Here is a 26143-nt window from a genome sequence, read left to right on the forward strand (position 1 = left end):
TAGAGAAGCAAAATAGAATTTTGGAAAGCACAAATCATGTCATTCTGTATTACTAATTGGAGATAAAGGCTGGAATGACAGAAACCATGAGGAGGACGTAAAAATTGTCACACTAGAACTAGTACCTATGAAGTCAACCAATGCTGAGAGGATTGAACCCTCAGTTGCACTTGATGCGGAAGGTAGCCATGTGAAATACAAGGGAGAAGGTAAAGCTGGGAGGGCAGTAAAGAATCTATTGGTTTAAAATGAATCCAATACTCTCAGCCTTGACAATCCTACTTGTAGCTTAGTTGTAGGAGATCTTCAAAATTTGGTTGAAAATTCATTGGACAATCAGGGAAGACTGACAGTATCACATGATAGACTGAAAGAGACAGATATAGTCCATGTACTGAAAATGCATAGACAAAGTTGAGGGAAACACCAGGGGCCCATCAGTTAACTACCCATGTTGTGGATCTCAGAAACCTTGAACCGCCGTACCCGTCTCGACTAAAACCACAGAGACTGGCTCAGTTAGAGACTGAGGAACAATGCATGGTGGACATGCTGCAGAAGCAAGCGAAACAGCTGGGGTCTACGGAACACCTAGGGAAGTTTGGGAAATTGACAACCATGTTGGAGGACGGATCGGTGCTAGCTGCCCCGGACATTCCCAAAACAGTATCCACTTGCATTTATACAGACATTTAAAATACGAAACACAATTATTCTGTGACAGTTATTTATTGCAACAGCTTGATGTTAAACCTGCACATTTTCCTGCAAACGATAATGGATGGGATTCTCCGTCCCCCTGCCAGCCTCATTTCCTGGAGTGGTGCACCCCCGCTGGCAGCAGGATTCTCCATTCCCACAGCCAGCCATTGGGTTTCCCATTGTGGGGCACCCTGTGCCGCCGAGAAATGTGCGAGCATGGGTGCTCTGCCAGCAGGCGGAGGATCCCGCCGACGGAGAATCTCGTTGCATGTTTGTAAATACTTTCTCATGTGTTTAAAAGCTGACTCTTTACTAATGTAGAAGCAAGGAAAGAGGACTTGTATAATGCGGCTGGGTTAGATAGATATGTGTGGATGTTGCATACCTCAAAATGAAATGTTCATGCCCAGAAGATTCATTCTATTGGGGGGGGGGGGGGGGGGGGGGGGGGGGATTTAAAATTGGGGGGTCACAGTTCTGATTTCTCTCTCTCACCTGATGGATTCTGTCTAAAGATCCAAACTAAAGACCTTTCTCTCTGCCCAGACAGGTTGAACAGATTCCTTTGGTACCCGAGGCATTGGGTTCTATCCCCATCGCCTCGGAGACCTTGGGTGAGTGCCATTCAGTACTGGTCTCCACAAATGGGGGCAGATGGAAAGGCACTTGGTGTGGTCTCCCAGGGGTTTGGAGGCCCTAGGTTCATGCCCTTTGGACAGGGTGGTGTACCCTGGCACTGCCAAACTGGCATTTTTTGCGCGGTTGTGATCGAGCCGAGGATGCCCTGCATGGGTGTTGGTGGTGGTGCGGGGGGTGGGGGGCTGGGCATCCTCCCATAGTGTGTTGTGGGCGGGGGGTTGCTTTGGGGGCTCCAGAGATCGGGATGCTATTTAAAAATTGTGTCCCAATCTCTTGCTACGCTGAGGAGTTTGGGCGAGCGGAGCTCCTCAGTGCACAAAATGGGACTATGTGTGGCCTTGGTCACACGTTGCCCGCTGAGGCCCCCTATCTAACCCGGTGCCATTTTATAGTGTTGCGTTTCTTGGCATTGCAAGCAGCGGGAATCAAGTAGCTAAACGCACTCACTATGGAACTTTGTTCCCATTTAGTTAAATCCTGCCTCTACCTTCATTTTCATTTTATGAAAGTATTAAAAGTCTGCATTCTGAAATTTCACAACTTCAGCTGAAAACCACAATGAATAATGTATCAACTAAGTTAAGGCATTTCAGTGACTGGGGTACTGTTTCCAGATGTTGTGTAATTTTACACTTTATTCTTGGCATCAAGGAAGTAACAAATACCATTTTATTATCTATTAATTAGTTGTTAATATCTTCCTTAACATATAGTTGCATTCAGTTTCAAAACCTGACACAGTTCAAATTATTTTACATGAGAATCGCTGGTTATACAAAATCAAAGCAGTGAGCCAGAAAATGAACAAACAAATTTAAAAATATTTGTTCAATAATTGACAGATATGCAGTTTCCATGTTTTAGAACCCAAGATCATCTTATATTTAATGTTGTTTGATACAAAATAACTTTTTGGGCTGAAACGTTTAGCTGTGAACCTTCATAATGAGGTGGAACAATTGTCTCCGAGTTGGGTGTAAGATTGTGTGTTCAAATCCCACTCCAGATATTTGAGCACATAATCCAGGTTGACACTCCAGTGCATTGCTGAGGGTGTACTGCACTTTTGGAAATGTTGCTTTTATCTAAAGCCCAGCCTGCTCTCTCACGAGTGGATATAAACGATTCCATGGCCGGGATTCTCTGATCCCGCGGCCAGGTTCTGACTCCGGCGTCAAAAGCGACGTGAGCCGTTCCGGCATCAACAGGCCTCCAGGCCCAGGTATTCACTCCTTCCCGTGGGCTAGTACAGCGCCGTAGTGGTTTCCGCTGCTCCAGCCAGCGCGACACGGCCGGCGCAGATTCGCACATGCGTGCCACGGCCGGTGCGATTCTGCGCATGCGCAAAATGGTGGACTCTGACAGCTGCCCGGTGTGGAGAAACAGGCCCCCACGGAAACAGCCTGCCCGCCGATCGGTAGGCCCCGATCGGGGCCAGGCCACCGTGGAGTGCCCCCCAGAGTCGGATCCCCCGCCCCCCCAGGACGGCCCCCACAGCCAGAACTCCGAGGTCCTGCCGGGTAGGACCATACATAACCTATGCCGGCGGGACATGGCCGAACATGGTGCGCACTTGGCTCATCAAGGCGCGGAGTATTGCCCGAGGGGGGGTGCTTTCAACGTTCCCCGACCGGCGCAGCGGCGATCCCACGGGAGCTGGAGAATCGGCAGGCTGGTGTCGGAGTGGCGCGATTCTTGCCGATTCTCCGACATGGCGGGAGATCGGAGAATCCCGGCCCATCTGTCTTGTTTGTCCCCTTCATGTGGCGATCTACCAAGAGGTCACGTGGCGAGGGTCACATGGCCTGGGTAACTAATCAGGGCCCAGCATAGGCGATCACTCTAGCAAGCCCTAATTTCTTTATCAGTTCGGTCCTGGAAGTTGACTTGCAGTCATGAGGGTGCGAGCCTCGACGTTGTAATCATATGTAAATAAACGTTGCAGTTGTTATTTACCTAACTGCTGAGCGGGAAACATTATACTGACGATAAGGGTAAAAAAAGCAGTCCCCAGATCTTGAGTATTAAGTCACGTTGAAATTCAGTTTGAGTTGAGGAACAGAAGAATGATTGGAGATATGCCCTTATCCAGATCGATAGATTCTTTTGATGCCTCCTTGGAGGTTCAGACACAATACGGGCGGGATTCTCCGATGCCTCAACCTCGTGTTTCTCAATGGCATGCCGCTCACTGGTGGCGGGATTCTCTATTCCCACTGCTTGTCAATGGGATTTCCCATTGTTGCCACCCCATGCTACTGGGCAACCCGTGGACTGGGTGCGCTGTCGACGGGGAAACGATCCCTATGGCTGCAGAATTCCGGCTTACATTGAACGCTTGGGCTACTTTTTTCTGGTCAACGAAATAGAGGAGGAGAAGAGAAAGGCAATTCTTCTGAGTGAGTGTGGGACCCAGGCTTACAATTTAATACGCAGCCTCACCTCTCCAAGTCATTCACTGAGATAGTTGAATTTGCGAAAACACACTACCACCCGAAGACATTGGCAATAGTGCAGCAATTTAAGTTTAACTCAACTGGGAGAGTGTCTGGAACTGCAACTTCGGAGCTACTCTCAACAAAATGCTGAGGGACCCTTTAGTCTGCAGGTAACTAATAAGGCCAGCCATAGGAAGCTATTGGCAGAGCCAAATACAAATTTTAAGAAGGCGCTTGAGATAGCGTTGGCGATAGAGAGTACTGGGAACGGAGTACTGGAGCTTCAGACTGTGCAAAATGGTACTGTCCACCAGTTAAGGAGGGAAGCTGAAGTCAGCAGCGGCACCAAAAATGAAGTTGTAATTTTAAAATGGGAAGCAAATACAGCTAGAAATAGAGTGAAGTAGAGTTACCGGTGCTGGGGTAATCACTCCCTTGAAGCCTGCCAGTATAAAGAGGCTGAATGTTTTTTCTAAGCACCAATGTAAAAATAAGGCAAATCTACCCAGTAACAGTTAATAATGCATCACAGAGTCCAGTAAAGTCGCCATAGTCCCAGATGACCATTGGTTGCTTTCCCCTTGGAGGGGGGAGGGGTGGGGAGCTGACTGGTGGTGATTTAACCTGAGGGACACCACACCTCAGGCGAGAAGCAAGGTGAGAAGACGGGGCCTTAATTAATAAACTCTGCTAGTATGGGAATTGAACCTTCACTGTTGGCCTCATACTGCATCACAAATCAGCTGTCCAGCCAACTGAGCTAAACCAGCCCCCGGATGAGTCCAGTACTATGGATTTAAATGTTCACTCATTGTTCAATGTGAAAGTGGGCAAAGTAGCCCATCACTGTGATGCTTTTGGTAAAAGGTAGGCCATTAAAAATGGGAGTTGACGTGGGAGCCTCTGCCATGGTGAGAGATTTCGATACTTACATTTCGATATTTACAAGACCGAGTCCAGCTATTAGGTTTGAGGGTACCTCAGCAAAACTAACAACTTACACAGGAGAAGCCATCAAGATAAAGGGTGCTACTACAGTACCTGTAAGCCATCAGCAGCAGTCCACTCAACTCCCAGTAATAATAGTGTCAGGCTAAGAGCCAAGTCGTTTGGGTCCTGATTGGCTCAAGGTAATCAAATTAAACTGGATGGAGATCTTCCAAGTACAGGAAGTGGGACTGCCTGAATTAATGAAGAAGTATGAGAATGTTTTTTGCAAAGAATAAAGGGCCTCCAGATGAAGATCTATTTGGATCCAGAGGCAACTCCTCGTTTTGTTTAGAGTGAGACCAGTACAATACTCCTTGGGAGAAAGGTTGAACATGGAATTGAAGAGATTGGAAGAAATGGGTATTATCCAGCCAGTTCAATTCATGGAGCGTGCAGCGCCACGCGTATCAGCAAATTAAGTAAGACGAGACTTCCCAAGGTTATGTTACAATAAACACGCACAAAGGTTTGTTTCAGTCTATGGGTCTACCTATCCTTTGGTGTGTCGTCGGCATCTGCCATTTTTCAGAGAACAATGGAAAGTCTATTGCAAGATCTTCCGCGATTCGTAGAATACCTGGATGATGTTTTGATAACTGGATCATCAGAAACTGAGCACCTAGCAAACTTAGAAGAGGTGCTAAAGAAATTTCAAGTGGCTAGAGTAAGCCTCAAAAATGAAAAATGTATTTTTCATGCCACTGAGGTAGCCAATCTGGGATATTGCGTAGATGTGCACGGATAACACCCCATGGAAGACTAGGTCAAAGCAATACAGGAGGCACAGGCCCCCAGAAACATATCTGAACTCATCATTCTTAGGAATGATGAATTACTAGGGTGTTGTCTACCAAATTTGTCGACTTTATTGGCCCCTTTGCCAATGCTACTGAAGAAGCAGCAGCATTGGGTTTGGAAGATGCCCCAGACGGAAGTTTTTAACAGAGTCAAGCAATTGTTACATTCATCAAGTTTATTAATGCATTTTGACCTGTCGAATTGGTTGATAACCTGTGATGCTTCTCCATACGGTGTCAGTGCAGTATTGTTCCATAAGATGGATGACAGATCTGAAAGACCTATAGGATATGTCTCGAATCCTGTCAGAGGCCAATAAAGGCTACTTTCAGATTGAAAAAGAAGGCTTGTCAATTGTATATAGGGTAAAGAAGTTCCACCTATACCGGAGATTTGGCGGGGGTGGGAATCACGCCACGTCGGTCGGCGGCCACTCGCAACAGCTCCCCCCCCTCCCGCCAACCGATTCTCCGACCCGTGATGGGCTGAAGTCCCGCTCGTTCTATGCAGGTATGCCGGCGTAAATTGGACTAGGTCCCTTACTGGCGGGACCTGATGGGCGGGCGGGCACCGGGGTCCTGGGCGGGGCGCAGGATGATCTGGCCCCGGGGATGTGCCCCCACGGTGGCCTGGCCCGCGATCGGGGCCCACCGATCCGCGGGCAGGCCTGTGTCTTGGGGGCACTCTTTTCCCATGCACCGGCCGTGTAGGCCTCCGCGATGGCCGGCGGGAAGGTGACCCCCTCCTGTGCATGCACGGACCCGTGCCGGCCGGCGAAGTCCCTTTGGCCCCGGCTGGCGCAGTGCCAAAGGACTTCCACGCCATCCGGCGGGGCGCGAACCACTCCGGCACCGATCTAGCCCCTGAAGGTGCGGAATAGGGGCGGCTCGATGCCAGAGTGGTTCATGCCAAAAAGTAATAGGGAAACTAATGGGGCTAAGGGATGATAAGCCCCTTGGGCCTGATGGGTTGCACCCCAAGATTTGAAAGGAAGCAACTACAGAGATAGTGGATGCACTGCTAGTAATCATACCAGGAATCCTCTAATTCTGGAAAAGTTCCAGAGATTTGGAAAAACTGCCAATGTAACACCTTTATTTAAAAGAGGAGGGAGACAAAGAAAAAGTAATTACAGGCAAGTTAGTTTAACTTCTGTCATTTTGAAAATGTTAAAGTCCATGATAAAGGATATAGTAGCAGAGTATTTAGTAATGCATAATATAATCAAGCAGAATCCGCATGGCTTACTGAAGGGGAAATCATGTCTGACAAATTTATTAGAATTCTTTGAAGTGGTAACGAGCAGGATAGATGAAGGGGAACCAGTAGATGTAATAAACTTGGATTTTCAAAAAGCATACGATAAGGTACCACACAAAAGGCTGCTTAATTAGCTAAGAGCCTATGATATGGGAGGTTAATACATTAGCACAAATAGAGGATAGGATAACTGATGGACGACAGAGAAGAGTTGAGATAAGAAGGGCATTTCCAGGATTCTGTAATATACCTGTAACTAGTGGAATGCCACATGGATCCATGCTGGGGCCACAATTATTTGAAATGTATATCAATGACTTGGATGAGGGAAGTAAATGCACTATTGCCAAGTTTGCGGATAACACAAAAATAGGTGGGATAATACAAAGAGTCTACAGAGGGAGGTGAGTTGGCAAAAGCTTGGCAAATGGAATATAATGTTGGAAAATGTAGAGTTATGCTAGGAAGGATAAAGGAGCTGAATATTATTTAAATGGAGAAAGACTGCAGAAAACTACAACACAGAGGGATTTAGAGGCCCTGACAAAAAATAGCATGCAAGTTCAACATGTAATAGAGAAGGCACATGGAATGTTGGTCTTTACTTCAAAGAGAATTGAGTATAAAAATACAAAAGTCCTGCTAAAACTGTACAAGGCATTAGTTAGAGACCACACCTGGAATACTGTGGACAGTTTTGGTCACCTTATATAGGGAAAGATATACTGGCATTGGAGGCAGTCCGGAGAAGGTTCACTTGGTTGAACCCGCGAATGGAGGGGCTTTTCACAGTAACTTCATTGAAGTCTACTCGTGACAATAAGCGATTTTCATTTTTTCATTTTTCATTTTCTTATGAGGAGAGGTCAAATAGGTTGGGCCTGTACTCATTGAAGTTTAGAAGAATGAGGGGCACGATTCTCCGCTCCCCACGCCGGGTGGGAGAATCATGGGAGGGCCGGGCGAATCACGACACGCCGCCCTGGCACGCCCCGCGATTCTCCCACCCCCCCGAAAATGGCGTGTTGCGGAATCGCCGCTCGCCATTTTTCACGGCGACCGGCGATTCTCCGGCCCAGATGGGCTGAGCGGCCTGACAAACCCGACCGGTTCACGCCGGCGCCAATCACACCTGGTCGCTGCCGGCGTGAACATTGCGCGACAGGTAAGTGTGGGGGGCGGAGGGAGGATCGAGCACCACGGGCGTGCTCTGGAGGTGACTGGCCCGCGATCGGTGCCCACCGATTGTCGGGCCGGCATCTCTAAGAGACGCACTCTTTCCCCTCCATCACCCCGCAAGATCAAGCCGCCATGTCTTGCAGGGGCAGCGGACGGGAAGACGGCAACCGTGCATGCGCGAGTTGGAGCCGGCCAACCTGCCCATCCGCGGCTGAGGTCACTTAGGCGCCGCCGTCGCGTCATTCGCGGCGCAAGCGTCAAGGCCCGGTGGCCGAGTTTCTCGCAACGCCGCTCCTAGCCCCCTGGGGGGGGGGGGGGAGAATAGGGTGCGAGGAGTGGCCTCCGACGTGAAACTCGGCCGAGTTCACGACGGCTTTCCCGATGCCGCGCGGCATCGGAGAATCACGCCCGAGATGTGACCTTATTGAGACATAGGATTCTCAGGGTTCTTGACAGGGTAGATGTTGAAAGGTTTATTTTGTGGGAGAGTTTAGGACCAGAGGGCATAATCTCAGAGTAAGGGGTTGACCATCTAAGACAGAGATGAGGAGGAATTACTTCTCTCAGAGGGTAGTGAATCTCTGGAATTATTTACCACTTGTAGAATGTGGGTTATTCAAGGCTGAGATAGACAGATATTTAGCCAGTGAGGGAATCAAAGGTTATGGAGATAAGGCAGAGATAGGGGGCAGGATTCTCCGAGCCTCAGCGCAGAAATCGCGATCGGCGCGGGGGCGGAGAATGGGCATCAAACCCGGTCCGATGCTGCTCCCGCAATTCTGTGGTCCCCGGAGAATCGCCACCAAATGTGCCCGCGGGATCGACGCGGTGCCGGTCGGGGGCTATTGAAAAAGCCCCCCCCGGCTATTCACCGAGTGCAGCTCGCCAGGTTCCCAACGACATAGTTTTCTCATGGTCCCACCCGTCGGGAACTCGACGTGGCAGCTGTGGACTCAGTCCGCGGCCCCGTATTGGGGGTCGGGGGATCCTTCACCGGGGGGGGGGGGGGGGGGGGGGGGGGGGGGGGGTGCGTGAGGGGGGGCCTCCAGAACAGCCAGGCTACAAATAGGGGGCCGCTGATCCGCGGGCTCGCGTGATCTCGGGCGCGGGCCTATCTTCTTGGTGTCTGTACGTGGTGTGGGTCTGCCATGTCGTGTGGGGCGGCCGCCGCCATGCGCATGTGCAGACCCCGACCGGTAGTGTAGGGCCCCGTATCGGCTGCCGGAGCTGCAACTATTACTCCGGGGCCCTGCTAGCTCCCTCCAGTTAGGAGAATCGCTCCGGACGTTTTTTCAGGAAAGTCCGGAGTGATTCGCCTGTGTTTTTTCACGGGCGTGGGGACATAGCAAGGGGCTGTTTAGCACAGGGCTAAATCGCTAGCTTTGACAGCAGATCAAGCAGGCCAGCAGCACGGTTCGATTTCCATAACAGCCTTCCCGAACAGGTGCCGGAATGTGGCGACTAGGGGCTTTTCACAGTAACTTAATTTGAAGCCTACTTGTGACAATAAGCGATTTTCATTTAATTTCAGTTCATAGGTCCATTATTGGAGAATCCCACCCAAGGATTATATCAGATCAGCCATGATCTCATTGAGCAGACATACTGGGCTGAATGGCCTATTTCTGCTCCTACATATTAAGTTCAAGGAGGTTGGTCCTGTGAGTCAGTTTCTGAGGAGATGAAAGGATGAATTAAGTTGCGAAGACAACATAATACTTGTCAACCCTGTACCTGGAAGGGAGTTGCTCTTCAGCCATTTCTTTGTTTCCTGTTTATGTTTCTGACTGTTAGGGGCTTACATTAGTTTTTATTAATCTGTTTCTCTTTACATACCTATAGAAACTTTTACAGTCAGTTTTTATGTTCCCGCTAGTTTGTTTTTAAATTGTATTTTCCCCTTCTTAATTAATCCCTTGGTCTGCCTTTGCTGAATTTTAAACTGTTCCCAATCCTCAGATCTATTGCTTTTTCTTGCTACTTTGTATGCCTCTTCTTTGAATCTAATACTATCTCTAATTTCCCTTGTAAGTCATGGTTTGGCCGTAGTTCCCTTTCTACTCTTGTGCCATATAGGAATAAACAACTTTTGGAGTTCACCTATTTGTTTCTTGAATGCTAGCCATTGCCTGTCCACTGGTCTTTCTTTCAATAATGTTTCCCATTAACTGAATAGCTCTCAATGTCTAGTTCCCATCTTTGGTCACCTTGGAGCCATGTCCCCGTAATCCCAACTCTATCATAACCCTTTACATCTAATTCATCCATTTTATTTTCAATGCTCCATGCGTTCAGGTATAAAACCTCAATCCTTAACGTATTCTGTCCCTTCCGTACTACTTTATCACAGCGTTATTATCTGATACAGGCCCTTGATTTCGCTGCCTATCACTTTTCTTAATCTCCTTTCTGTCTTTTTCTCTTGTTATTGATTCCCGTACTCTTAATGCTTACATGTGTTCCTATCCCCCTGCCATATTAGTTTAAACCCTCCCCAACTACTCTAGCAAGAGGTCATTCTCCTCAAAAGTATCCAAAACAAGTATCATAAAATTTACAGTGATGAAGGAGGTCATTCGGCCCATCGAGTCTGCACCGGCCCTTGGAAAGAGCACTCAAGCCCACACCTCCACCATATCCCCGTAACCCAGTAACCCCACTTAACCTTTTTGGACACTAATTGCCCTTCGTGGCCAATCCACCTAACTCGCACATCTTTGGACTGTGGGAGAAAACCGGAGCACCCGGAGGAAACCCACGCACACACGGGGAGAATGTGCAGACTCTGCACAAACAGTGAACCGGCGGGGAATCAAACCTGGGAATCTGGAGCTGTGAAATAACTGTGGTAACCACTATGCTACAGTGCTGCCCTCGGTTAGCCACTGCACTTTCAAAAAAAAAAAGACGGGTTGAAATTGGTGTTGGGTGATGGGGTAAAATGGATAATATATTATCGGCCATTAGTTAATAACCCATCTGATACTTGGTTCCATTGATTGTAATACAACCCATTTTGCACTACTGTCCAAGACAAATTTCTACCTCAGTGAGTTTGCAATTTAACCTGTGTATTTTTGTCAAAACCAGGGGCGGAATTGGGGGTCGGAGAATCTCCCGGGGCCAGCGTCAATCCCGCCCCCCGAGATTCGGCGGGGGTGGGAATTGCGCCGCGCCGGTCGGCGGGGCCCCCGCGGCGATTCTCCGGCACACGATGGGCCGAAGTCCGCCGCGGACAGGCTTTTCCCACCGGGGTTGTTTAAACCACCTCTGGTGCCTGCGGGATTGGAGGCGCAGGCGGGCTCCGGTGTCCTGGGGGGGGGGGGGGGACACGGGGCGATCTGACCCCAGGGGTGCCCCCACGGTGGCCTGGCCCGCGATCGGGGCCCACCGATTGGCGGACGGGCCTGTGCCGTGGGAGCACTCTTTTTCTTCCGCCCCCACCATGGCCTTCACCGTGGCGGGGGCAGAAGAGACCCCCTCACCTGCGCATGTGCTGGCATGACGTCAGCAGCCGCTGACGCTCCGGCGCATGCGCAGACTTCCACCGACCGGTGAAGGCCTTTCGGCCACGGCTGGCGGGGCGCCAAAGGCCGTTCGTGCCGGCCGGCGGAGCGGGAGCCACTCCGGCGCGGGCCTAGCCCCTCAATGTGAGGGCTTGGCCCCTAAAGGTGTGGAGAATTCCACACCTTTGGGGAGGCCTGAAGCCGGAGTGGTTAACGCCACTCCGTCCCGCCGGGACCCCCCGCCCCGCCGGGTAGGGAAGAATCCAGGCCCAGATCTTTCTCGAGAGGTTAAGAGCTCTTGCATATCCTATCCTATGACATTGTTGAAACTACGAACAGATATTTCTGTATTTTAACCTAAAGGCATGGGTAGGCTCCAGACTTTTGCTCTGTGCTTAATGGCAACACCTAACATTCAATTAAAATCTTAGACTGTTGTAATATAAATATCATCAACATCCAGTTGTTTGGCATTTTGCCACTCAGTTTGTCAAATGATCTTCCATAAATTAAGCATTCATTCTGATGACAAAGGGATACATCAGCCAATGATCAGGATCGGTCTTTGTCCCCATTCTTAAGTTGACTGTTTTAGAATCATCATTGTGTTTTGAAATTTTACAACTTATTCTACCTTTGCAATTGGTATAACTGTTCAGGCATTAGCCAAGGTAAACAGACTTTTTAGCTAAGCTTGTCATTTATGTCAAATGTCCAAACTAAAAGTCACAGTTTTCTTTTTACAACATTTATGCCTTACATCGGACTTGTCTAAGTCTGAAACAAAACCTGACCTTTATCAAACTGACGATTGGACAGGTTGTTAGGTTTGTATCGGGCTCTGTTGGGAATGGTCACAATTAACTCTTCTTAATACGTATAATAAGGACCTATTTTAATTGCGCCCCCCACCCCCCGCCTCCATCTAGTGAAAAGCAGACAGGGCCGTTAAAATGGAATCACCCATTTTCCTTCCTGATCTGACTGCCTGCAATTTAAACCTTCAGGTGGACAAGACCCCCGACCTATGTATTTTACCTTCCAATTATATAATTGATAATATCTATATGCTTAAATTTAGAAGGGCTACCTTTTCAGGGAGTCGAAGTAAGCATAATAAAAACAAAGGATTTGCTTCTAATTACAGGTCTGGATGATCACAGTACTTCCAGATGGATTAGAGGATTTCTAGTTTTCTGTATTAATTGCAACAATCAAATGTATAATATATTCAGATACAATTCAAATTATTGTATCTATACTATGCTTTATTTATTTTAAAATGGTAAATGTTATATTGACATTTATGCTGTTAAATGTGATATCAAACTTATTGCTATTAACATTAACTAATTTATCTGTTTTTTCATTGCTTTCTCTATTCTATTCATCTATTTTATTCTGTAGTAACCTCACATGTAAGTACCAATTTTAACCAAGTCAACATAACTTTTTCTTAACTAGATTACTATACCACTTAAATTGCAATGAGAACTAATCTTGAAAATTATAATGACCTAAATTCCAGAAGTTGCTGTTAGTTTCAGAAGAATAATGATGGCGAATGCTGACAATTTCACTGTCATTGCTGCCGTAAAACATAGAAAGACAGGTGCTGTCAGTAATCCTATGCTTCTCCATGGGATGCACGGTTGAAGTTCCTATCTGCCATTAATTAAAAATCACGAGTTGCTGAGAACCTGCCTTTTGTGCTCACTGTATAAACCTTTTTTAAAAAAAAGCTAACAGCTTTTTGTGAGGTGTATCTGGGTTTTAATGGCATACTAAGTTTATAATTCCTGGTGAACAGTCTCGCTGACTGAAAAACAAATTTTTTGTTTGTAGAATTTTATTTGTGGAATATCAAATTTCTCTATTATGATAAAATCAAATTTTTAAAATAATGCTTTTGCTTTAAATATTTATGATTTAATCCTATGTTTATGTCCCAATCATTTATTTTCAACTCTGTAACATGAGTGAAGAATAGTCAGTGCATGTATTTCTGGGTTTTTCTGTCTGAGAACACCTCAATGTGATTAGCTGCTCAATGATATCCCTGCTGCTGGATGCCTGGGGATCTCCCTTGGTGCCTGATTCAAATTTACACAGGAAAGGGGAAATCCATTCCACAGAGAACACGGATTAATTAATTATCCTCTTCACCTTGGAGACCTAGAGCTAGCGCCGTTCGGTACTTGACTAGATGAGGACTAGATGGAACGGATCTCGTGGGGGTCTCCCAGGGGACTGGAGGCCCCCAGGTGCATGCCCCCTGGGCAGGGTGGTACCCTGGCACTTCTGATGCCACCTGGGCACTCTGGCAGTGCCACCTGGGTGTCACCCTCCTTATTTAGAGGGTTTTGGGGTCACTTTATTTAGGGGGTCTCTGGTGGAGGGGTAGAGGAGGGGATCTGGTGGGGGTGGGGTGGGCAGGTTGTGTATTGTGAGGGGGAGGGTGGCCCTTGGATGGACTTTGGGGGAAAACCTCCTTGGCCTACAGTGAGGTCCACTGCATCAGAGCCATATTTGTCAGGACCAGTAGTAAATCTCGCCCACGGACCGGAGAATTATGCAGACGTGGAGAATATGGTGCCCGGCCCACTAAGTGGATGCAAATGGGCCTTAATGACACATTCACATCCTCCCGCTGGTGGGGGCGCGAACCTTGATCCTATTGCCAGCGGTGGGCCGGAGCATCGGAAATTGGTGCCAATTCCATTTTCTTCATGTGGCTGGGCTTTCCGACTCATCGGTAACACCGCTACCAGTGGCGCGAGGCAAAGAATTTTGCCTATTAAATTAAACTACCTTATTTCTAATATTTACCGATACAAATATAAATCCCTTAAAACTACTTTTGCTTTCTGAACATTTCAGCTGAGGTCTAACTATTGTTTTGCATAAGTTAATCATAACCTCCTTGCTCTTGCACTCGATCTCCCTATTAATAAAGCCCAGAATACTATATACTCTATTAACTGTTTTCTCCATCGGTCCTGTCACCTTCAATGACCTATGCACATTCACACAATTGTCCTTCTACTCCTGCAGCCCATTAAGAATTTTACCCCTTATTTTATATTGTCTTGAGACACAACCAGTCATGCTTCACACAAGCATCCTGTCAAAATACTTAATCTTATCCAAACATAATCTTCTATTTCCTTCTCTTTCATGTAGTTATCTAGCTTTTCCTTACATACATCTGTATAGTTTACCTCTTCTACTGGTTTAGCACACTGGGCTAAATCGCTGGCTTTTAAAGCAGACCAAGGCAGGCCAGCAGCACGGTTCAATTCACGTACCAGCCTCCCCGAACAGGCGCTGGAATGTGGCGACTAGGGGCTTTTCACAGTAACTTCATTGAAGCCTACTTGTGACAAGCGATTTTCATTTCATTTTTTCATTTCAATATGGTAGTGAGTTCTAATCACATTTTATAAAACTAAAAGTTGTCCTCCCGAATTCCCTACTTAATTTAGAAGCGAGTGTCTTCTATTTATGATCCCTAATTTTGGGCTCATAGTTGGAAACATTGGCGGGGGGGGGGGGTTATTCTTCACCCTCGTTTTCGGTGGCAGGAATGCCAGTGGGGTGGAGAATCCAATGGTAGTCCCCAAATTGCTTTTACGTGGGTGAGATTTACCGTTTCCTTGTCTCCTCCTCCTGCCAATGATGTAATGGGGCTCCTGCCATTAAAGATCGAAAACATCATTACCAATTACCATACATTTAAAAATCATTAATGGGATTCCCCATTGTATTATTCCACCCCCCCCCCCCCCCCTCGTGCCAATAAGGATGCCCCTCCACCCTGCCAGCCTGATGTCACATCAATGGGGTTTACAATAGCGTTTGACAAATGGGGACCTGACGGCAATGCAGCTCCCGGGGAGAGGAGAGAGAGTTATACCTGTGCTCTGGCTGTGCTGGGGGTGGCTTCCATTGGTTTGGGGTTAGGGGAGGTTCGTTGGGTGAGCGGGGGGGGGGAGAACGTGAGAGGACGGGGAATCCTTTGTTTTAATTTTTTCTAGAATGGGTGACTTTTGAAAAGGGCACTCCAATCTGTCAGGACCGAGGTTGCTCATTGGACAGGCTTATCCAGCATGGTGTTGTGGGTCCCCCTCCTTTTTTTTTAAAGTGGTTAAAAAGGTGGTGGGTAAAGCTGGCAAGGTTGCTGGTGGGCTGCTCTCTGCTTTTCCCACTCGAGACAATGCTTTGACAAAAAAAAATCATAAAATCCTGCCCATTATCTCTACATTGACATCAAGCCCTTTTAATTTCAAATACTTCTATTAAGTCAGCTGTCTCTTTTCTGGAGATCAGAGTGTCCAGGCCATTCAGTTTTTCCTGATAGCTATAACCGTTCAATTCAGTTTCACCATGTAAATCTTTGTTGTGCACCTTTTGCATTACTTCCATATCCTACACGGAGAACTGTGTCTTGAAGTGTGGTCTATTAAAGATTCTGAATTCTGAAGGATGTCTTTACTTTAAAAGGTCCCTTTATGCTATTGGGCTTAAGAAAAATCTTGTACTTATATAGCTCCGAGGGTGTCTTATTCCATAGATAGTGAATCACTTCTGAAGTGTTAAGTAAGCAAGGATTCATAGCCAGCAATGAGGGACATCACCCTCAGCCATGAGTTATCTATTCAGGTGATTTTCACTCGTATGGGGAAAATTGTTGTGGCTAACAATTAACGAGTATTTGTGTTCTGGTTGCATTTCTAGGTACATACCAGGGCCAGTTTACAGGTGGGATGCGCCATGGATATGGAGTGCGCCAGAGTGTTCCCTATGGGATGGCCACCCTGATCCGCTCACCACTGCGGACCTCGCTAACCTCCCTTCGCAGCGAGCACAGTAATGGGACCGTACTGCAACTTGAGCCGCCGGCTGACTCGCTGGCCTTGGCCACCCCCTCTGCTGCCGTCGCATCAGCCTCTGCCTCAACCATCGGGCCGAGCCGTGGTGGCTTTGCCCTGAGCCTTCACAGTGCTGGTGATGCTGAGCAAAAGCCGAAGAAGAAGGGTCTGTTCAGGCGCGGCTCACTGCTGGGTAAGCTGAGAAAGAGCGAGTCCAGGAGCTCGCTGTCCAGCCAAAAGAGTAAGCTCAGCTTCCTCAGGAGTGATGCCGGTCTCAGCTCAGCTGCCAGTGATGCCAACTCCACTGTCAGCCTGGGTGAAAGCGGTGACGACTTCCCACCTATTGAGTCTGACATCGATGCCACCACTACTGAGAGTTACATGGGCGAATGGAAGAACGACAAGCGCTCGGGATACGGTGTCAGCGAGAGGTCAAGTGGCCTCAAGTACGAGGGCGAGTGGCACGACAATGTGAGGCATGGCTATGGCTGCACCACCTTCCCGGATGGCCATAAGGAAGAGGGAAAATACAAGAACAATGTGCTGGTGAAGGGCAAGAAGAAGCACCTGATACCCCTGAGGACCAACAAGCTGAGGGAGAAGGTGGAAAGGAGCATGGAAGGGGCACAGAGGGCAGCGGCTATTGCCCGGCAGAAGTCAGAGATCGCCTTGTCCAGGTAAGCAAGTCTGAAACATCTGCGGTTTAGAAATTCATCTTGGAACGGTGGTGAAAAGTGAGCGATATTGAATTTAGTAAGAAACCACCCATTTTGTGCCACTGCCCAAGATCAATTTCTGCTCTCGATTGCCAAGGTTCCAATTTTGGTGAGGGATAATTGGATTTCCAACCATTGACATTAGTAATAGTCAAGCAGTAATGCTGCAGAATGCTACTGAAATAAGTGACATGTTCCAGGTCAGCTATGGTGTACCAACGTTTGGGAATGATAAGTAGTCAGAAATTCACCAGTGAAGTTATTTTTAACCAGTATCATTTGGATTGTCAGTGCTCAGATAGGCCTTGGTAGGTTTAGCATTATATCATGCGTACAAAGTGTGGGTGCTTAGGGTTGCAGAGCCCAAATGTTACTTGTGGAGACAGGAAGTCCAGGCAAACCGACTAAACAGAGTTCTTCCCAAACATTTGTTTAAATGTGGCAGCAGGTACCCACTTCAGGCAGCATTTAAAATGACATTGGGATTCTAATGAATTAACAGGACCCCAGTTGGCATCTGTTAACGATTCGGCAGCCACCTAAAGCAAAAGGTCCAGTTGTTAAAGTGATGTCTGGTGGGAATGGAGTGAGAATAGGATGAGACATTTTTGGAGAGGAGACAGGTTAGGTTAAACTATTTCCAGTGTTTCTTATTTGACTACCTCTACCACTTCACACCTTCTTGCTAAATTCTGCACCTCTTAAATCACTGATACAAGTCGGAATTTCATTCAGTTCATTCCTTCTGTTTCTGTCCTCTTCTTTGCATTGTTGGTAACCGGGTGGTCTCCCTGGGTAATGTTTTGCACATCTTTCTCGCTGCTATGTCTTATCTCTTTGTCTTGCTTCTCTGTAATATGATTGATATTCCTGTCATCCACCCATTTTCTTTTCTGGTGTAGCTATTTATTTTGGTTTATCTCTCCAGGATTGAATTGGATCTCTGTCAACTTTCTTCTTAAGTGGCATTTTTATCATTGTCATATGCCTGGCCACCTCTAATGCTGCCTCCCTTCCGAGCTGCTTGCACTTCCTGCCCTGTCCACTGAATATGTATTTTTCACCTTTCTGTTTCTCCCCTGTGTATTCTGTGCCTCTCCTATTTATTTTTCCACCTTTATTGAAATTGCTAAATTGTGTCTGTTTTCATCAACTTGTTTCTTTCTTTGATGCATCTCAGTTATTTGTCTTTTCTCTTACTAAACTAATTTGTGCATCCCTTTTACGACATCCATTTCCCTTTTAGATACCATTTTTCATTTTTGGCTGTCTTTGTCACTTCCACATCTCTGAGGCACTGCTTTCTCTCATAAATATTATGATCTGTTGTTTTGTTGTTCCACCCTTGTGTGTCTTCCATTTATCAATCGCTTTTTTTCAGCTTTTCAATGCTCTCCATACCATCATTCACATCTTCCGAATCTCGTGTTGATAAGTATCTCTTGCTTTTCTTCCTCTTCTATCTGGTTTATTTGACACCATGACATTACATTACACCACATTATTCAGTCAATAAGGTTGCCAAATTAGTATATTTAAACCAACACGTTGGAGCATCAACATGATGTGCAAAAGAAAGTTTTGATGAGGTTTTTCATTTCCTTACATTTCCTTCTCACTGTTGTCAAGCAGAGGCACAAAATGGAAGCTAAACTTTTGCCAAATGTGAAGGAAGGAAAATCATAGCAAGTGTTAACCAGACTAATCTCACTTCCTCACGATAAACCTCACGATAAAATACAGAGTACCTTCGGCAGAATAAAAGTCAAAAATTATACCGTGGAAATTTATCCACAACAAATTCAAAGTGAAAAGTTAGAATAACTAAACTGACATTTTACCATCACTATTTTACCTGACACTTTTATTATACCTTTGAGGAGCAAGCTTATAATGTTCCCAGGATCTCCGATAGAACACTGGGGCATTTTCAAGTAAAGCTAATTGTTCCCAGGCTAAGGTTATACAGCACTCAGTGCAAATTTAAAGGTTTAAGTGACTACATTCTTGAGTTTGTCTCACTTTAGTGCAGTGGAGTAGGGAGTTGATATGATGCTTGATTAAGGGTGTGAGGCAAGGTGGCACAGTGGTTAGCATTGCTGCCTCACAGCACCATGAACCTGGGTTCAGTTCCGGCCTTGGGTAACTGACTCCTTGGGTGACTGTGCACAATTTGTACACACTCCCTGGGCGGGATTCTCCAACCCCCACCGGGCCGGAAAATTGCTGGGGGGCGGCGTTAATCCCGCCCCGAATCCGGCTGCCTGATTTTCCGGCACCGGTTTTTAGGTTGGGGGGGGGGGGGGGGGGGGGGGGGGTACGGCCGGTCCCTCCGGCATAAATCAAACCAGGTCCAGACTGGTGGGACCTGGCTCTGCAGGCGGCCTGCGGAGTCCTCGGGGGAGCGCGGGGGGATCTGGTCCCGGCGGTGCCCCCACAGTGGCCTGGCCCGCGATCGGGGCCCACCGATCTGCAGGCGGGCCTGTGCCGTGGGGGCACTCTTTCCCTCCGCACCAGCCGCTGTTACAGTCCGCCATGGCCGGCGCGGAGAAGAACCCCCCTGTGCATGCACTGGGATGATGCCAGTACATGCTGGCACTCCCACGCATGCGCCGGTTGGCGGAGGCCCTTTGGCGCCGGTTGGCGCGGCACCAAACCCGCTGGTGCCAGCCTAGCCCCTGAAGGTGCGGACGATTCCGCACCTTCTGGGTGACCCGACACCTGCGTGGTTCACGCCCCTCCTCGGCGCTGGTACGGCCCTCCCTGCTGGTTAGGGGAGAATCCTGCCCCCTGTGTCTGCGTGGGTTTCCTCCGGGTACTCTAGTTTCCTCCCACAGTCCAAAGATTTGTGAGTTAGGTAGATCGACCATTTAAAAGTAACCCTTAGTGCCCGGGAATGGTCATGGGGTTACAGATATAAGATGGGGTGGAGAGAGTCACATTTACATTGATACATTACTGTTTTTCATAAAACTACCAGAGTTAATGCAGTTTGGAGTACATAAGTATGACAGTCCTTAATGCACTTGTTGAAACATTTTTTATCCATTAACACACAACCCTATTTAAGTGTCTCTAGAAAAGGAGAAAAGAGTGAGAAAATAGGCAAAACAAACTTTAGTTAGCAGAGAAGCATGTTGGCCTCCGTCCATGCCATAAATTTTCAATGTCTCCCAATACCAATCCTGGTGGAGAAATTGTTGGTAATATACCACCAATACCCCAATATACATGCTTTGTTGAAAGTTTATGGTCTGAAGTAGATCTTCTTTTCAATCCATCTTTTGAATGAGACTTGACATAGAATCATAGAATGTACAGTGCAGAAGGGGGCCATTGCGTCTGCACAGGCCCCTGGAAAGAGCACCCTATATACGCCCATGCCTCCACCCTATCCCTGTAACCCAGTGACCCTACCTAACCTTTTGGACACTATGGACATTTAGCATAGCCAATCCACCTAACCTGCATATCTTTGGACTTTGGGAGTAACCGGAGTATCCGGAGGAAACCCATGCAGACACGGGGAGAAAGTGCAAACTCCACACAGGCAGTCACCCGATGCCAGATTTGAATCTGGGACCCTGGAGATGTGAGGCAATAGTACTAACCACTGTGCCGCCCCAGCTGGTCATGTCTGCTCTTTTAGGTGAACTTAAAAGACATCATAGCACAATTCGAATAATAGCAGAACAGATTTCTTTTAGTAAATTTCAGCTATTTTAAATCAGAATAATTACAAATGGAGGTTTGGACACAAGTACCAAACCTGCTTATTTTTGCTGCAATTTTCAGCTTTATCAGTAAAACAATGTTAAATACATCAATGATTATTTATTTATGGAAAATGTTCAAAAAGTGAAAAAAGTATGTTCTATTAAAATGCTGTTCATCGCAAAGTTTATGAATGTGCTTATGGAAGTAAATATTCAATGGAAACTTAAAAACCAAAGCTAAGTAGTGCATCAATCCTCTCCCCACACTTCCCTATCTCTTTGGTGGGTTTGTGTACTTGTTCTTGGCATTATCTTTGTTGCCATCGATGTGGGGGAACCATCAACCAAATTAACCAAACAAACCCAAAATGAAAAATTTGCCAACAAGGGACAGAATTTTCCCATCTGAGGAATAAGTCTCGTTGGGGCCAGAGGGATGCAATTCAGAGGTCTCGTTACACCCAACTTGGTGTCGGGATGAGACCGTTAAATCTCGCGAAGCGTCACAATCTAAATCTCACCCTCACTGCGTGTGATTCAGATTAGCATACTTAAATATACATTTGCTGGACTCACCTGGTGCCCAGTACTCAACGGCCTTGCCTGGAGAAGCATCAGGGCGCTGTTTAATACTGGCCCACACAAACATGGACCAAGCATAATGGAATGTGGGGAGTCTTTCAGGCCATTGGAGACCCCTGGATGATCGGAGACAGGGCAGGGTGGCACCCTGGCACTTCCCTTGTCATCTGGACACCTTGGCAGTACCACCTGGGCACCCTGGCCACGCCGCCATGGCATTGCAAAGTTCCCAGGTTTCACTGCCATGGTGTTGGGCACTTCCACGATGCTCGGCTAACACTGCCAGGGTGTCCTGGGTTCCAGGTTGGCACTGCCAGGGACTGGGCCCTGGGAGGAGCCTTGCCAGGTCGAGGGGGGTGATGCGCGAGAATCTCCCTGTGGCCAAAAGAAGGGCAAAGCACATTTAAATAGCGGGGTCTTTCTCACCCTGCTAAATGTGCCAATCAGCATACTTTACCTCAAGTCCACTGAATCTTGCCTGTGGAACCAGTGGGAAAAGTCACCAAATCATCTGGTCCTGACCTAATTAATTATGCACCTGGGTGTTAACAGTATTCAATGGCAGGCCAGGCCTGATGGGATGTAGTCTGCCATTCTATCTGATCGATTGAGAAGGTGCCCAACGTCACTGACCCACTATTGAAAACAGAAGGTGGGCCTCCTGAAAATGAAAATGGATCTCTGGGAACATTCTACAGGTGGAAGGACACCAAATCTGGCAGGCCCATTTGGAAATTCTAAGCCTCTCTGCTGTGGTGTTCAGGGTGCGATTCATGCAACGCCGGTCCGCCGATTCTTCGGTGACCGGAGAATCGAGCGCCCCCCCCGGCGATTCTCCAGGCGGATGGGCCGAGTGGCCGCCAAGATAGGCCGAGCCCCGCCGGCGCCGTTCACATGTAGTCCTGCCCGGCGGGACCTCGCCGTCCATCCTACGGGGGGGCGGCTTGGTGGGGGGGGAGGGGGGGCCAACCCTGGGGGGGCCTCCACCGTGGCCTGGCCCGTGATCGGGGCCTACCGATCGGTGGGCCGGCTTCTCTTGGTGGGGGTCTCTTTTACATCATGGCGGGCCCCTGTAGCTCTACGCCATGTTGCGTCGGGGCTGGGGCGGAGAAGGCAACTAGCATGCATGCGTGAGTTCGCGCCGGTCGCAGCGCGCATGCGCGAATTCGCGCTGGCCGCAGCGTGCGCGCGCAGAGCCGCTGCGCCCGTCTGACGCCAGTACCGGCAGCTGGAGCTGCGTGATGCGCCCCAGTGCCATGCTGGTCCCCTGTACGGCACAGGATCGCTGCTCCTGGGGGCCTGTTGACGCTGTCGTAAAACGTGACGGCATTTACGACGGCGTCAACACTTAGTCTCAGGATCAGGGAATCCCGCCCCTTGTTTCCCAATTTTCACGTAATTCTGAGCCTGCATTGCTGTTCCTGCTGACCATGAATACAGGCACAAAGTCACCCCATCTGTCTCTAACCTCATGGCATCTGTAACTTGATTTCCTTCCTGTTCGCACTGCTTCCAGGTCGAGGGTTGTCTTTGAACCAGTATTTCTTACAATCTAAGAAAATTACAATTGATTCCTTTACAATTGAGGCAAACTTTTAAAAGTCCTTTTCAAACCTTAAAAACAATTACAGATTCCCCAGACATTTGTAAAGATTATAATTTTCCTTAATGTTTAAATTCAAAGGGCATAATGCCTTTATTTCAGATTACTGCTAGCTACAAAGAAAACTAGGGCGGGATTCTCTGGTTGCTGACGCCAAAATCGCGTTTGGAGATCAGCTGGAGAATCAATGGTTTGCGCCGAAATCCAGGGCGGCGCTGCTTTTTCAATGCTCCGCCCCCTTGCCGTATTGACAGCCTTAGGACATTGCCCGATGCCCTCCCCTGATGCTCAGCCCCCGATCGGCTGAGTTCCCGATGGCGTGGGTTTCTCATGCTATTACTTGTCGGGAACCCGGCATGTCGGCTGCGGACTCAGTCCAGCGCCACCACAGTCAGGGGAGAGCTGATCCATGGGCGGGGTGTGGGGGGCTTTGGTGCGGGATGGTCTGGAGGTGGTGAGCCTGGCCAAAGGGGGGGTCACTATGTGGCAGGCCAGGTCCGTGCATGACAGGCACCATGTTCCACGGTGCGGCCGTTTCAGGTCGCCGGCGTGCGCATGTGCGGCCACGGACCCAGCAATTCTCTGGCCATATCGGCAGCTAGAAGAGCTGGGTGCTCGAAACTGCCTGCCTGCTAGCCCCCCCACCAAATGGAGGATCGGTAGCCATTTTGCGCTGAATGTTTGGTCGTGAAATGACACCATTCCCTTGCCGGCGTCAGGACATAGCCTGAAAATCGGAGAATCCATCCCCTGGTTTATTGCAATTTTTAGTCTCAAGGTCTGGGCAAGCGCTGTCTCATAGTTATCTGCTCTAAACCTTATTGCTCAGGTGTCTCCAGCCATTGGTGGTGGCTAGGGGTTCTTGATTTTGGGTGGTCAAGATGTTAACTTCCTCCTCTCTCAGATTGTGAAGATATATTTCACTGAAGATTGGAGGGTATCCCAGCTAACACGCATGGGATGAAACAATCAGTTGTAGACCTAGACTGTCTGGTTTTATTATGTATATTCAATGCTTATACATGTGATCTTACTTTTAAACCTGTACAAATTACTATTGTTTTCAAACACAATTTATTGACCCTCATAAGTGATATCTTCTCAGTATTGTGCATAAAAACATTTAACAGTCATGAGTGCATGTTTAAGATAAAGATTTTTTAAATATGGTTATTGAATGGCACATAGATACAATATTTGATGTTTGGACTCCTATTTACCGTGTGAGTGACATGCATTGAAAAGTTTGGGCCACCGTCACTATTTTGATGTTAGAAAGCAACACAGAACAATATTTTCAACCCGTTTACAGACAAAAGATTTCTATATAAGAGTCCTCTTATATGGTTGGGCAACCAAAGACATTACTTGTATTCAGATATGTAAACTGGTACATTAAATCAATATTTTATGATATTTTTGCACACATACAGAAAGATTCTTTTTTCAACAAAAGGCAAAAAATTTTCAGCAATGATGAATTGGTAGAAAATTGACAAGTCCAAATTTTAACAACGTTCCGAATTGGTCTTTAAGTCAAAAGCAATATAATTGCATATTTTTTTTTATCGTACACAGCAGTAAGTGTGTGCTACCTTAAGGCAATATATGTCCATATTTTTACTTCAGTATGAAGAAGTACAGTGATAGAGAGTTATCAGAGTAGTTGGAAAATAGATGCTCTGAAATAAAATATTTAATAAGTCTGGCATCAATTAAAAATGTATCTTGCTTTTCTTCCTTTTCAGTCCCTCTGTGTCGTTTTGCCATTTTCTTTAACAGCAGGAGAGCGTATTCTTAGCTGCAGACTTCAAAGCATGACCACCATAATAACACTGGGGCAGCTCTGCAGTTTCTTTCCATCCATTGTTTACTTTCTGTGACAGCCCCTCTGTTAACTATGCTGAGAATCTTGAAACCATACATCAAGGAACACCAAAATATTCTAAATATCACTCTCTGGTCGAGGGAGTTCTACCAGGAAAGCTATGGGGTAGTACTTGAGTACAGTTTATTTGGAAATTGAAAATGTTGTCTTCATGCTTCTTGCAGTGATTAATGGAGTTATGTGAGATTCATCTTATCATTTTGCAACAGCTACCCTGTTTTGTTTGTAAAAACCACTTAGGTGCTTCCAATAACCAAAATAAGACAAGGGCTTTTATCCACTGACACTTAGAGATGATATTGGCAAGAGCATGGAATGATGTGTCTGTGGGAATTGTTCATTAATTTACAACAAGAAAAACATAACTGTTTGGATAGATGGCTGCACTGAATTAGTCAGCGGTTTCCTTGGTTACTAGTCACAACAGATCACTCTTGAAAGACTTAAGATGAAAAAAAATCAGAGCTTATTTTCTTGAAAAATATGAGCTGGGCAAGCTTATATAGTCCTTCCCATCTGCCATGGCTTGTTTTGTTGTCACTAATTCCATAAGAGGAATTTTTATTCCCTCCAGCCAGTTAGCACAAGGTGGAGTGAGACTCAAAATCCAAGTAGGTGGATTTATCATTCTTTCTCGCCCAGTGGTCACTTAACCAACTCCCTTGGTTAAACATAAATCAGGATTCAATGGCACCATTGAGACCTATGCAATTTTAACTGCCATTGAACAAATGATCTGCTCAGTAAAACTTGGCACATACCAAGTGGATGACTTGTCAGGTTATGTTTAAAACTTATCTTCTTGGGTTCATGAAAAGTTAAGAGTGCTTCCCCCTGCCCAATGAAGAGCTTTTGGGCTGCTTCTAAACCATCGAACACCCCTCTTCATTCCTCTCAACTTGCCTGACTGCCAGCCCGGTGGCCTTCGGGAGGCCCGAAATTTGACAAGCCCATCTAACCAACTGTCCCCGGACGTCCATTTTGGACAAGCAGCTGGCTGGTGGAACATTGAAATTATGTCCCACTGGCTTTCTGCTGGGGAGTTAAAATTTCCCTTCACGTTGTAGAAGCTGATTTGAAGATTCAAAGTGCCCTCTGCTTAATTTCATCTGTCCGAATTCAAGTTATTTATTTGCGCCATGGAGCACATTTTAAAATTGGGTTTTACTGTTTTTAGCCGGTGTTGCAATTTTTCTATTGTTACAAAATTTATGTATGAAGTGGAAAATCTGTATTGCACATTCTCTTTGACACA

General features: G+C 47.1%; 1 protein-coding gene across 7 annotated transcripts in view; it reads left to right on the forward strand.

Moving 5' to 3' along the window:
- The window catches only part of jph2 (junctophilin 2), a 184639-nt gene that overhangs the window by 36205 nt on the left and 122291 nt on the right, over window positions 1-26143 (forward strand). For all 7 annotated transcript variants that reach the window (XM_038803221.1, XM_038803222.1, XM_038803220.1 and 4 more), the window contains one exon: window positions 16250-17060. In XM_038803221.1, the coding sequence (XP_038659149.1) occupies window positions 16250-17060 (811 nt within the window). The remainder of the gene's footprint in view (window positions 1-16249; window positions 17061-26143) is intronic.

This window comes from Scyliorhinus canicula, chromosome 7, assembly GCF_902713615.1.
Source record: "Scyliorhinus canicula chromosome 7, sScyCan1.1, whole genome shotgun sequence".
Taxonomy (NCBI): domain Eukaryota; kingdom Metazoa; phylum Chordata; class Chondrichthyes; order Carcharhiniformes; family Scyliorhinidae; genus Scyliorhinus; species Scyliorhinus canicula.